The sequence below is a fragment of the Balaenoptera acutorostrata genome, chromosome 14 (assembly GCF_949987535.1).
Source record: "Balaenoptera acutorostrata chromosome 14, mBalAcu1.1, whole genome shotgun sequence".
In the NCBI taxonomy this organism is placed as follows: Eukaryota; Metazoa; Chordata; class Mammalia; order Artiodactyla; family Balaenopteridae; genus Balaenoptera; species Balaenoptera acutorostrata.
Window position 1 is genome coordinate 53,046,277 of NC_080077.1, and position 14,834 is coordinate 53,061,110.

Consider the following 14,834-nt stretch of genomic DNA (forward strand, 5'->3'; position numbering starts at 1 on the left):
AAAAGAAGAATAACAACAGCAACAATTAACACTAATAATATTAATCAATTAATAATTATTCTAGTCTTATAATAAATGTTGAGATCTCATAGTATAAGTCTTCAAATTTTGCTTTTTTTCTTCAAGATAATCTTGGCTACTCTTACCCCTTTGCATCTCCATGTATATTTTAGAAGCAGCTTTTTAATTTCCACAATACTTTATGATGAAATTTTATCAGAAATGAATTAAATATATAGATCAATTTAGGAAGAATCTGCCTTTTTAGAATATCTAGTCTCCAATCCATAAACATGGTGTGTTCCTTCATTGATTTAGGTTTTCTTTCATTTCTCTCAACAATGTTTATACTTCTCTGTGTAACAATCCTGCACACATTTTGTTATATTTTTTCCTCTGGGCATTTGATGGTTTGATGCTATTTTAAATGGTATTTTTAAGGTTTCGTGTGTGTGTGTGGCTGGTATATAGGGATATAATGGATTTGGGGGTACTGACTTGGGGGTTTAGACCCTGATAAATGCACTCATTAATTATAATAGTTTATTTGTTCATTGGTGGGGGAGAGAGGTTCTAAACAAAATAGCATTTCTACCTTTCAAATCTTATTTTTTTTGTTTCTTTTTCTTGCCTTGTTACATTGTCTATGAGTTCTAGTACAAAATTAAATAGAAGTAGTGATAGTGGTTATCTTTATCTTATTCTTGATCTCAAAAGGAAAGTTTTAAATATTTCACCATTAAGTATGATGTTTGCTGTAGGTTTTTTGTGGATATTTTTTGTCACATTATGGAAGTTTCATTCTATTCCTACTTTTCCAAGAGTTTTTATTATTAATTGTGTTAAATTTTTACAAAATTGTGTTTCTGCATCTTTTGAGAATATTGTATGAGCTTTATTTTGTTCTGTTAATGTGGTTAATTATATTGACTAATTTTCAAAATTTAAATCAACCTTGCATTCCTAGAAAAAAAATCCAAGTTAGACATGATGCATTATCCTACTGCTTATATCACTGACTTTGGTTTGCTATGATTTTGTTCAGGATTTTTGAATCATTGTTCATGTTAAACAGAAGTTTTCCATTTTAATGTAATCTAATTACATTAAATTATCATTTTTTACTTCTAATGCCTTTGTCATGTGATGAGATCAAGGTCATGCTGGGATCATAAAATGATTTCTATTCTCTAGGAGAGTTCTTCTAAATTTGTTTTTATTTTTTCCTTAGATAATAGAATTTAACACTGAAGTTATCTGGATCTAGAATGTTCTTTGTAAAATGATTTAATTATTTAATTTCCTTACTACTCAGGAAATGTAGGACTACTCAGGTTTTCTATCTATTCTTGTGCCTGTTTTGGTAAATTAAATTCGATGTAATGTGACTTCTCTTTTGCAGAAATTCTGGGAATTACTTCCAGTGATCACAACTTATGTATAACATCAAAATGATTAGGTTTAATAACAAACGGGTGATACAGTCTTTTTATATACTCATATTTCACCTTTCTAGCACTTTTTCTAAATTTTATTTTTTTAATTAATTTTAATTGGAGTATAGTTGATTTACAATGTTGTGTTAGTTTCTGCTGTACAGCAAAGTGAAACAGTCATACATATACATATATCCACTCTTTTTTAGATTATTTTCTCATATAGGTCATTACAGAGTATTGAGTAGAGTTCCCTCTGCTATACAGTAGGTTCTTACTAGTTACATATATTTTATATGGAGTAGTATGTATATGTCAAGCCCAGTCTCCCAACTTATCCCTCCCTCCTCTTTCCCCCTTGGTAACCATAAGTTTGTTTTCTACATCTGTGACTCTTTCAGAGTAAAAATTAACAATCATTGAAAGTTGTCCTAAGTAGCATAAATCTTCCATCAGAATTTCAGCTGCTGTAACTACACACATAGGTAACTGGCTTTAAATATATTCAATCAATTAACAAATACATATTATGACATATTAAAATAGACCCTTTCAAATATTAAATCATCTAGGCATTTCACTATACCAGTCACAAAACCAAGATTTTATAAATGTAGGGAAATTACAGATTACCTTAGTTAACTACATCATTTTTCAGACGAGGAAACTGAGGCTCAGAAAGGCTAAGTGGCTTATCCAAGATTAGACAGCCAATAAATGACTGAGCTGGCATTAACAGTCCAGGTCTCCTGGTTCTTACTGTGGTGGTCTTTCCACCACATCATGCTACCATTCAAACTACGCATTCCATTTGGCATTAGGAATGACTGAACATACTGAAATTTGACTTACACCTTTACAAGACCCCTTGATTGTATAAAGAAAGATGAAACAGGACCCATGTCATAGTAGCTAACATTTTAAGGCTTCATTTTGTGTCTTTTTTATCACTTTGAATTTCAAATGACTATCTCTAGCTTACATTATGTTTCAAATGCCATTTCTCCCCAACTGTACAAACATAACAGTTCCTGAGTATCTGCCTATAGACTTTCTGCTACTCCACTTTAACTGCCCTTCTACTCCCACCATGCACCTTCCAAATGCTGCTAAAATTATTTCATACTTTCCAAAGTCAAATAGAATAATGTTTTGATTATATATCAAGTATACTGTAAGTTCTTGGTGATCAGGGATGATATATATATTTGTAACATATACATATATATAATTTGTATTTATATTGTATATATTTGTATTATCTCGTATAATATAAAGAATATTCAGTAAATACCTTATTGACTAAAAGACTGACACAGTGTTTTGGATAATCAAGTGGTATGAATACGGGTTAAGGAGACATTGTGCCTAAGTTCAGCTACCAGCTCGGCCACTTATTACCTGTGTGACCTCAGGCAAGTTGCTTAACTTTTCTGGGTCTCAGTTTCCTCATCTGTAAAACAAGGTTAATAATAGCATCCACACAATGTCTTTCTGAAAATTAGATGAGATAATCTATTAGCACAATGCCTGGCCCGTAATAAGTGCTCAAAAAATATTAGCTTGATGAGATTATAGCAATACTGTTACTAACTACTCCTCTTCCTGTCATTCACCGTAATTCCTCCTGTCCTTGTCCTAAGCGGTTTGGAAAAATCTCCAAATCTGAGGGTTCAGTGAACCTCTTCTTTTTATTGAGAAATGTATCTACTACATAAATAGTAAGTCATCCAAATCCCATTAACTCTAGGTAATTTTATTTAATAATCATATTTTAAAAGTTGGACAAATAAATAAATGGCAAAGCAATTTTTATTAAATCCTGTTTTCTCAATGGCTATTTGGAATACAGCATTCATATGCAAGCCCCAAGAATATTGAATAACAGATAAAATAAATAATGATCATAATGCAAACCACATTCTGATCTCCACTTCCCTGCAAGTACAACTCCATGTAAGAATTACAAAAGCCAAAAAGTAACATGCTTATTAACTGTGGGCTACTCAGCTATACCCATAGAGCTTAGCAGATCACGTGAATGTTTCCATATTCTCAATTAAGCTAATGGTTCCTTAGAGCCCAGTTCTTATAACCTCTTAAGAATTTCAAGATTTGCCTGAAAAAATATATCACATTTCCATGACTATGACTGAACACAAATTTGGAAAGCTCACTGAAAGCAAACCATCCTGGAAGACAGGAAATGGTCATTGTTTTCCAAGAAAGGCAAGACGCTCCTGCACAAAGGAAATCAAGCTGGTCTTAGAAGCTTAATCTCATGTCCCTCCACATAAACCTGTGTGTGCTGTGTGGATGGACCCTGCCTTTCACTTCACACACGGGAACATACTGGGGAATAAGAATAAGGTCACTTACCATTTGAGGTAAGAGACATTTTATTCAAAATTGCCATATAAATGCATCCAGAGAAGTATATTCCCTCCTTTTTTCACATTTCATTTTATTTTAAAGTATTCAGAGATTTAGAGGGATTCTGGACTTATAATAGGCAAGTTATAAGCCTCTGGAAAAACCTGACAAAAGACTCAGATCTAAAATATTGTTTCCTAGATACACAGTGTTTTCTGCAACTGGGCTTAGTGAAACTTTCACTAGCAAAGTCTTTGCATTTCATCTTTACCTTATGAACAAAAACAAATTGCACTAATTGTTTTACTGATTTTTCAAAGTCTTGGGAGCAAAATGTTGTTCATGGAGCAAGTCTAAGAGCAGGAGATAAAAAATCCTGGTTCAAGTCCCAGCTGGTTACTTTAACCAGAAGTAGGCAACCCAAGCTTGCCCAACCACTGCAGAGGGCTGATGTCTGCTCAGTGGAACTGGGTGCTATTACACTTGTAAAGCAATAAAGACCAATATAAGGTCTTTGTAAAAAAAAAAAAATGTATTTAAAATTCATTTTGAATGGCTTTGCTTCAATAGTCAAACTTGCATGGGAGCAGAGCAGGCGTAAGTATTTTGATGGAGATTCACTATTGTACAGCTCTTCCAATCCATGCTGAAAGTCCTTTACTGGTACAACCCTCTCTGAATGAAGTCCCAAAGGATTGAACCCATATTAAAATCTCTAATATGAGAAGAATTACAGCAAGGTTACAATGTAATTAACCTGAGTTATCTTTCAAAACTCTTGCTGATATATATTCTGCCACTTCAGACTATGCTCACGCTGTGGTTTTATAAATTAGCAAAGAAGGAGGTTTTCATATTCATTCTAACTGAAAGGATAAAGGAATGTTTGCGTAAAAAGAGAATTGGTTGATTCTTTCTATTATTTTCTAATATTATTCTTATCATTATATTCTTATAGTTTTTTTTAAATGGTGACTCTATATGGCAAAACCTTATTCTGTCCACTGCAGAAAAGTCTGTGATTCTTATTTAAAGATCATGGTGATTCCCTTCATTTGCTTGGAGGGAAAAGAAAAAAGTAAAAGCAGGGCTATTATTCTGTGTTTATAACAAGTCTATTACCATAGTAACGACTGTGATGTCACAAACCCTACACCAAGGGCCAGATTCTGTCTCTGAGGGGGGAAGGGCAGCTTAGCCTTGGAAATCGGATGAAATTGGATGCAAACGTGTGCAGCAGAAGCAGGGTTAATGCTTGTGGTAATCACCAAGGTGCAAGAAGTTCCCCTTCTCGGAAGAAAAAGGGTGCAGGAACAGAAAACCAGTCCCCCAGGCCCAGAAATAAGCTACCCCCACAGTTCTGTCTGCAGCTGTGCAAAAGAAGAGTGGAAATCCAAGCGAGTGTGGTATCACTGTGTTCCCGATCACGAGTATTCCACTGGGCCCACTGGCTGCCAAATGTGGATGGGATCCAGTGGTGAGCCTGCCTGAGCACATGGAACACTCTCTGGAACTAGTGCCTGACCAGATGGAGCCTTCTGGTACCTCGAAGCAGGAGCAACTTGCTTCATGATGGTGAGACTTTAAAACCAAGCTGGGGGTTTACCACTGCTAGGTCATCCTGGTTCACAGAACCACAGATGCTTAGAGTTAGAGAACTCATCAAGTCTCCCAAAGGATGTGGACTTGAAAAAATAACCTTTTGCAGGAACAAGTTGTATCCCTTGTCACTAAGGAATCTGAAGTAGCAGATTAATAAATACTCCTATTCTGATACAGTCTAGGGAAGTTTCGTATATATACGCTGACAAGGGAACTTTATATTAAAAAGAATATCGGATTAGGAGTCAGAAGACCTTAGTACTAGTCTTGACTCAAGTACTTAGAAGCCACCTGACCTTGAGAAAGCCATTTAACCTATCTGAGCTTCAGTTCTTTATTTAATGCTATCTCAAATGCTATTTCCCAGGGTTATTGTAAAGATCAAATTAAATAAAATAATAAAATTTGAATGAGTTTCATAACTGTAAAGGGTTTAATACAAACATAAGGTATTATTAGCATTTTCACATAGCCGGTTTACAGTATAACAGGAATAATTTGAACGCTAATCGTTATTTTCTTTCCAGGAATCCAGAGCACACATACAATCCTCTTCTTCCCTATCCCGAGAAGTGGACACTTGCATGATACAGTCAACTCTGAATTATTCAGGGGTTGATTACCAAGGGGCCTTTTGTTCCTAACCATCGTATGATTTATTAGTTTCCCTCAGAAATGCCCCATTAACCTATATACAGCTAGACCATTGACAGAGTGTCCCTCAACTTGATTACCTTGAATAACAACTCTGGTAAAAGTTTTAGCAAAAGGAAAAATTGAAATGATTAACTAGATGGAAGTTTTTGGATAATTTGTGGACTTTACACTTATCTATGGATAAGTACTCACATCACTGTCACAGAGGCTATGGTCATGGTCAGACAGATTGAGACTAATCCAAACAAGATCCTAGCACTTTCCCAGTGAACAACAAAGTAGCCTGTACTATCTTCTGCATGTGCAAAAGGAATTTGAATATCAGTCATTCATTCATTTATTCAACAAACACTGGTGGACTACCTATTATGTGCCAGAGCTCACCACATACCCTGAAAACCCCACTATTTTCCTGCCCTGTCACTGTCCCTTCCTCACGATATTACACAGAGCACCTTGACAAATCTCATAGCCTGACTCTTAGAAACTCTATTCACCTTCCTGTTATTATGAGACGTTTGCCAATCTTACCCTAGTGCTAGGGTCAGCAAGCTATTGTCCCTAAGCCAAACCCTGCCTGCTGCCTTTTTTGTAAATAAAGATTTATTAGAACACAGCCACGCCCATTTGTTTATGTATTATCTATGGCTGCTTTTCTGCTACCACCGCAGAGTTCAGTAGCTGTGACAGAGACAGTAGAGCTCCAAAGCCTAAAATACTATCCGGCCCTTTACAGAAAAAGTTTACTGACCCCTGCACTAGATAACATAACTAAATCAAAATTCATCTCTCCTGTAAGTTTCTGCTTAGGGAATAATAGAGTAAGCTCCTTGAAAGCAGAGAACCTTTGTGTATCTTTTTCTTGTCATATAGAACCCTGGAGTAGGATCGAGTCAAGGCTTAGAGCAGATACAGAAAATTAAACATGTGCTTCCCTACATTCTGTTTTCAACAGATGAGTGCCTTGGAGTTCCATGGAAGACAGCATAAAACCACTGGTGTTCAGTTACTCTGGCTTCTAAATCCTCAGAGTTCCTACATCTAAGACTTCCAAGGCTCAATTTTTGGCCTCTATCCTTTGCATATTTATTTCCTGATCTGATGTGGAATTAGAGTTAAATAGGAGCTGTGTGCTTGAATTCCACGTGGCTGGCTCAGCAGGAAACTCCAGGGCAGGTTTTTTGGCATGCCAAACTCATGTTAGCCTCAGCTATGCTAATTTCTGGAGCTGTTTGCTTTGCTCAAATAAATCTTAGAGGGGAATTTGCATTTGGATACACACTTTTTTTTGCACAAATTATGTGCATGATAACTCTGGGGCAGAATAAGGACTGAAAAAAAAAAGAAGAGGCATGGTGTTTACTGAATGGTTTTCATGTGGCAATCACTGTGCTGGTGCTTTACATACATTTTCTCATCTCATGGCCACAACTACCGCATAAGGTGAAACTGTGATCCCCATTTTACAGATGTGGAAATCATATAACTTGTCTACACTCACAGAGCTGGTAAATGACAGAGCCTGGATTTGAACACAATCTGTCTGAATGTGAAGCCTATGTTCTTTTCACTTAGTCACACTGTTTTATTGAGACCCTCATCATCATCACCACTCACCTAAGCCACTGGACATACATTCAAACAATGAACCCTACATTTAACAAAATTAGTCACCCTTCTCTCCAGTTGTCCTATGCAAAATATGTGTTTGACCTTTAGGAGATAAATTTGGGTCCCTCTGCACCATAAAACCAAAGGAGAATAGTGGCATTAGAAAGACAAACTTTATATGATACACAAATTATGTTAGTATTTAGTAGACAAACACGATTACAAGTGATTTTGATAGGTAAATGGATTTTAATGACATATCTGAGGGCCTCAGTATGAAAGGACACTTTTGCTGCTAAAATGTCATAGGCCAAGCAAAAGAATGTGCCCATACCATGAAGAAAAATGTTAGTAACACTTAGAAGATGGTACAAATATATCTATAATATAAGCCAAGGAATTTATATCTACAAATATCTTCACTATTTATGGAAACATAACCAAACACCTATCTTCCTTAAAAAAAATACAAGCATTAACCTTAGTGAGTTATGATAAGTACTGCTATCAAAACTCAGTATTTATCATTGTTCAATTCAACATACAGAAAAATAACCAGTGTAGCAATTAAGCGTTCTAGCATTAATTCTGACGTTTTACAGCAAGCCAGATACAATATTACTGAACTTCTTTCTCTGTGTGGAGCATAAGTGTAACCTAGCTTGCAATACAACATCATGCTCAGCCCATTGCCATCTAGCTTAACACACCGCCATCTAATTTTCTGGAAATATAAAAGAACTGATTACATTTTCATGCAAATGAAATTCAGATCTCCATTTTTTTTAAGCTCTCAAAGAGAGCTTTGCACAAATTAGAAAGAACTCTGTATGAGATGGGTAACCTAGGTTGTTTCTTAAGTGGATTTATAAGAAGGCACACTGGGGAACAAGCCTGCCACACACACTTTACAAATTGCCCCTTCCTTCGCAAAACCCACAGAGGAGATATGGTCCTCACGGCACCACCACCCAGCTCAACCATGGTTCCTTTTTTTCTTGCTAACCAGGCAGTATATATCTTATTTTTTTAATTAGTTCATCCTTTTTTATTTTAAACAGATGATTTCAGAGAAGGAAAATAACTTTTTTTTGTAGCCAGGGGTAGGAAAAATTTATTGTCAGTTGAAAGTTGACAGCCTAAGCAATAGTAGATTGGCTTAATAAAACAATACTACTTTAAATAACACATGCACTAACATTTCTTAGCTGCAAAGTCCCTAAAACAGTCTTTTCCAAAATTAACTTAAGCATTTAATAATTATCATAGGACGGTTAAAACAATTTTCTATCAATCATTATCACTGGAAACCCCAGTATTGACTTACCTGCCGGCGGCTTTATAAAAGGTGGCGGAATTAAAGGTACAATAATGGGCACATTGCCATGATCCTTTGACCCTGCAGGTGAGTCACTGAGTCCATTTCCTGTGGCAAGCCCTGAATAGCCTGTGCTTATATTGTAGGGTGAAATAACACTGTCCTCAGGTAATTTTGGTTTTGGCAAAGAATTTTCTGTAAAAGAAGAAAATCACATTCAATATGACGAAAGGGCTTACAACCACATTTTCTCAAGTAAAATGGCTATGGAATAAAAATTTTTTCTTGAAAATCTTTAAACACTTTACCAGAAGTCCACAGACCATCCTGGACCTTTTCATATGTGTTACCATAAATTTCCAAAGGGCTCCTTTATAATTTGCTCCACTATGATAGCTAACATCTCAACTGTACTGTGGTGATGAATTTTAGCACTGTAAAAGCCCATAGAATATTGAGAGGCAATTAACCCTTTCCACGTACAAAGTGATATACAGCAGACATCGCTCTCTGGCTACCAGGGGAGAAGCTTAAAAAGTGCCCCCGTAGCACTGTAACCAGGTCCCACTGTATTGTAAACTTGAGTGATAATATAATCAAAAGAACCAATGAGAAAGAAGCTGATGATTAGGAAAAAACTGTTGTTTCACAGGGTAGACCCATTAAATTAACCCATTAATACCCATTAAAAATTAACAAAAATGATCATAAAGAAAACTTATAATGATATGAACTTTGTGGATTTTATCCTTGCATGTGAATCATTAAAAACAACAACAACAACACTCAACCACAGAAAACAACTTTTTCCCTCCAATAGCATATCCTGGCACTCTCTCCATGTTCCCCAGAGGTAAAGATTATTACCTAGACCAAGTGTTAAACGAGCTATTAGTTTACAGAATATAAACTCATGACTTGCATTTTTCGTTTACAGTGAAATTGATGATACTATCTCTGTAACATGATGTGTACAATTTCATACCAAGCTTAACATAAAATTTGTCACATACGTTCAATTCCACATGCCTGCAGGACAGCTCATTTACATTTCATTGCTTGGCATACAAGAAGGGAAAGCACTATCTTAGAGACTGGAAATAAAATGCATGAACAGGTAGTTTATGCCAATAGATATTGAATGCAATGAAAATACTGATCAAATTGCCAATTATATCACACAATTAGTTTTAGTCACATTTTATTAAAGTTCCCCAAATGGATTGCTTCTTCACATACTCCTTTTCTTTGACAAACAAACCCTCTATCCAAATTTAGGTTCATAAATTCAGTATGCAGATCAACACCCACCAATGGTTCTAGGCTTCATGAAATATCAGGCACTGCTACCCACCGGGAGAATCAGTGTTATTTCAACTCCACCAACCTTCTAATTTCTACTCTTTGGCTGGGCTTTGATGATCATTCTTATGGAATTATATAGGACCCAACCATCTACTACTCTCTTACTCTTCTTCTTACCCTATCCAAGGCTGTGTGGATGAGGCAAGGGTGAAAACTTCAAACAGAAAACAGAAATAGGGCTTTCCTTTAGAATTCCCACCCAAAAGGGGGGGAGGAGAAATTACCAAACTAACCATGATTGTCTCTTACAGTCTGAAAATCTAAACCTAACATTTCACTTAACAGAAAGCACCAGTCCTTAACAATTGATATATTGAAGGACTCAGGAAACTAGAAATTAGCCAACACTGTCCCTTTCTATCAATTTGTGGGCAGGACCACAGCACTTAGCTAGCCCTTGTCTAGCTAACTCTCCCATTGCTGGATGGAGATTAAGCTGTGTCTATTTTTGTTTTATGTTGTGCTCTTATATTCTGCAGAATTCTGCTTATGGGGATGTCCATTTAAATCAACCATTGGCATCATGAACAAAAGGAGTCCCAGAGCAACTCAATTCCGGCAGGTTGAGATAGTTAATCCTTGTTTGCATGAACAAAAGGACATTGAATGTCATTACCTTTGAGAACAGAAATGTGCTGCCGGCTCTCTCCATCTGTAGGATAGTTTCTAAATTCAATATCTTCACCATCTTTCAATTCAACCTTATCATAGCCATACCAGCCAAGAAGTTCATTCATGGTGTTTTCTGCAAAGTTCTGAAAGAGAAGCATAGGCTACTTATGTATATAATCAATAACTATTTGAAAAGAACACATAAATCGAATTCTGTTTCCACTACCCATTTTCTGCCAGCCCCGCCCTACCTCCCTTAGAGTCACGTTCATTTTTCAAATCACGTTAAAAAACTGTCATGCGTTTAAATCTCAGGATGACGCATCCAATTATGACAGGCCTTCAGACATTTGCAATTTAAAGATAACAAGAGAAAAGGTATTTGTCAGTTTTGCTTAAGAATAGGAAGCCAGGGCTTCCCTGGTGGCGCAGTGGTTGAGAATCTGCCTGCTAATGCAGGAGACACGGGTTCGAGCCCTGGTCTGGGAAGATCCCACATGCCACGGAGCAGCTGGGCCCGTGAGCCACAGCTGCTGAGCCTGCGCGTCTGGAGCCTGTGCCCCGCAACGGGAGGGGCCGCGATAGTGAAAGGCCCGCGCACCGCGATGAAGAGCGGTCCCCGCACCGCGATGAAGAGTGGCCCCCACTTGCCGCAACTAGAGAAAGCCCTCGCACGAACCGAAGACCCAGCACAGCCAAAAATAAATAAATAAATAAATAAATAAAATTAAAAAAAAAAAAAAGAATAGGAAGTCATATTTTGGCATATTCTTCTGCAAAGTCTATATCTTTCACTAATACAAAAATATTTAAAGGTAAAAGCACAAAAACAGCTAAGAAGAAATTTTGAAACTGAAAACAATCGACCATTTTGTGGCTCAGATTAATTTAAACTAGAATTGCTTTCTAATTTAGGTGTTGTTTCTTAAGCAAAGAAATAATTTCTCAACTGTCAACCACTACCATCCAGAAAGCTGAATAGTCTACAAGGGTTTCCCTTTTTAATTTTCCCTTTTGTAACAGTATTCTTTAAACATTGAAGCATAATTTCCTTCACGAATTCCACTAGTGACAGATTCTTTCCCCATGAAATCAAAGGTTACTGTGATTGTCTTCTGACAAGTAACATAAAAGTACCAAATAACTTTAAGTTTACTAGCCAGCTCAGATTTTAGATAATGTATGAAAACACTTTATGAACTATAAATCAATATACAATCAGCCCTCCATATCTGCAGGTTCAGCATCTGCAGATTCAAGCAACCGTAGGTGGAAAATATCTGGAAAAAAAATTCCAGAAAGCTTGAAAAAGCAAAACTTGACTTTGTCATGCAGGCAACTATTTACATAGCACTTGTATTGTATTTACAACTATTTACCTGGCATTTACATTATATTAAGTATTATAAATAATCTAGAGATGATTTAAAGTATACGGTAGGATGTGTGTAGGTTATATGAAAATACTACACCATTTTATATAAGGGACTTAAGCACTGCGGATTTAGGGATTCTGGTGTGGGTGTGGGGTGTCCTGGAACCAATTCCTTGTGGATTTGGAGGGACAACTCTATAAAATATAAGGCATTATTATTGTTGTTATTATAGATATCAAGCTGTGGAAATAATGGGTAAATAATAATTGGACAGATTTAAAGCTTATACTACCAGGTGACTATTTTTAATGAACTTAACAGCTGGTATATCTTAATGCTTGTGGGTGCCTTAAAGCATCTCTATCTGAGAAAGAGAGAGTAGAGAAGTGGTTACCCGGGGCTGGGGGCAGCGGAAATGAGGAGATTGGTCAAAGGGTATATAGTATAGCATGGTGTACAGTATGGTGATTATAGCTAACAACATCATCATGTACTTGAATGTTGCTGAGAGAGTTGATCCTACATCTTTTCACTGCAAAAAAGAAATGGTAGCTATGTGACAGGATAGAGGTGGTAGCTAATGCTATGGTAGTAGTCATTTTACAATATATAAATGTATCAAATCAATACATTGTACACCTTAAACTTGCACAATGTTTTGTGTCAATTATATCTCTTCTCAATAAAGCTGGAAAAATTTTAATAAAAAGAAGGATCCTATACTACAGAGTAAGATAATAAATGTTTGTTGAATGAATTTTTTTAAGGCATCTTTATCAGGCAAGGCAGGTTGAGCCTCCTAGACTGAGCTAGAAAAACTATATATTCTAACCTTCTCTGTGGCTCAAAGAATCTTTTCTCATTCTCCCTAGAAGTTGTCATTTCTGAAATACACTGGGATGTATAATTTATACCTGAAACAAGCACCCAGGCTAAACCAGCATGTGCACAGCCTCAACGTGTAAGTTCCATGTTCTCTTGAATTTCACTTTAGATTTCAGCAGGGGTTGCATAAAAAAAGAAAGGAGGGACTTCCCTGATGGTCCAGTGGCTAAGATCCTGTGCTCACAATGCAGGGGGCCCGGGTTCGATCCCTGGCCAGGGAACTAGATCCTGCCTGCGTACTGCAACTAAAAGTCCACATGCCGCAACTAAAAGATCCCACATGCCGCAAGGAAGATCCCCCATGCCGCAACTAAGACTCGGTGCAGCCAAAATAAATTAATTAAATAAATAATAAATAAGTAAAAATAAATATTAAAAAAAGGAAGGATATTACACTACTCCATAAAAACAAACCTGGCATTTCAAACCACCCACAGGATGCTAGATTTTTTTTTTTTTTTTTTTTTTGCTTTAGTACCCACTTGAGCTCAGAGCTCCAAATGGGTCAATCTGTGATGGTATAATGCACAAGCAATTTTTAAAAATCTAGCCAGATTGATTCAGTGTTACCATCCACAAGGCCAACAGTCAGCCATATCAAGCTTTAGTGAGGTATTTATTCTCTCTGATGGCTGGTCATGTCCACATTAAATAGACATTCTTTTCATGAATGCACAAAGATGATATGATCGATATGTATAATAAGCTCAGCAACTTCTGGAATACCACCGAGGAGGATTCGGCTAAATGCTGCACTACTCAATCAAAAGAGATTGCTTTAATGAGGTGTCAGTCTCCCCTAACACCCAATTTCTTTCACTGAGCTGAGTGCCTGGACTGGAGAATGACAGTCCCTAAGCACACAAACCGAGGTCCTCTATCAGGGGTCTGGCAGCAGAAATCTCCAAGGATAAGGATTACACCTTGCGTCAAAAAAACAATTCCCAACAGTGCTAAAAGCCAAGTTCAAGCCATCCTACTGGTTTATATGCTGTTTGCCTCAATCTCTAAGAGAAATGTGCCCAAAAAACAGGAAATCTCTTGCATAGTAACTCCTGGCCACCATATCTAATTTTCTAGACCATTTGTATCTTGGGCACCTCTTTCTCTGGTTCTGTCTAACCTCTGAAGCGACACAAAAGCTACAGATGCATAATTCATGGAGCAACCTCCCAGCTAAGGATATAGATTTGTTTGTTTTAGTCCAGCTGCAAATCCGTTCAGCCTTTCAGAACCAATCCCAGGGATGGGATCCAGAAGTTTCAGACATTCGCGTAAATACTGAACCCTCAACTGGATTATTAACACCAAATTCATATTATTTGGGCATCTTAAGTGCATCACTTAGTTTACGGTTTGTCCTGAAAACTCAGAGGCTTCATGGAACAATCAATATGATCAATATGGAATTGACCTATTCCATGATTTTCGAGTTACTATAAATGTCAGTGAAAATAAACTCTAAAACATTCCCTTTCCTATCATTGAAAGTAAAAAGAAACATCATAATGTTTTGATATATGACTGGAAAAGCAGAAAACAAAAGGTTTATAAAGTCTTGAGCCATAACTCTCAAATTTTTCATAAAAAGTCGAACAA

The 14,834-nt window shown here is 36.7% G+C and overlaps 1 protein-coding gene across 4 annotated transcripts in view; it reads right to left on the reverse strand.

Annotated features, from left to right (window-relative positions):
• Window positions 1-14,834, reverse strand: part of SOBP (sine oculis binding protein homolog) — a 158,668-nt gene that overhangs the window by 133,227 nt on the left and 10,607 nt on the right. For all 4 annotated transcript variants that reach the window (XM_057528007.1, XM_057528006.1, XM_057528009.1 and 1 more), the window contains exons 2-3: window positions 10,979-11,117; window positions 9,007-9,192 (exon numbers count right to left, since the gene is read on the reverse strand). In XM_057528007.1, coding sequence (XP_057383990.1) covers window positions 9,007-9,192; window positions 10,979-11,117 — 325 coding nt within the window. The remainder of the gene's footprint in view (window positions 1-9,006; window positions 9,193-10,978; window positions 11,118-14,834) is intronic.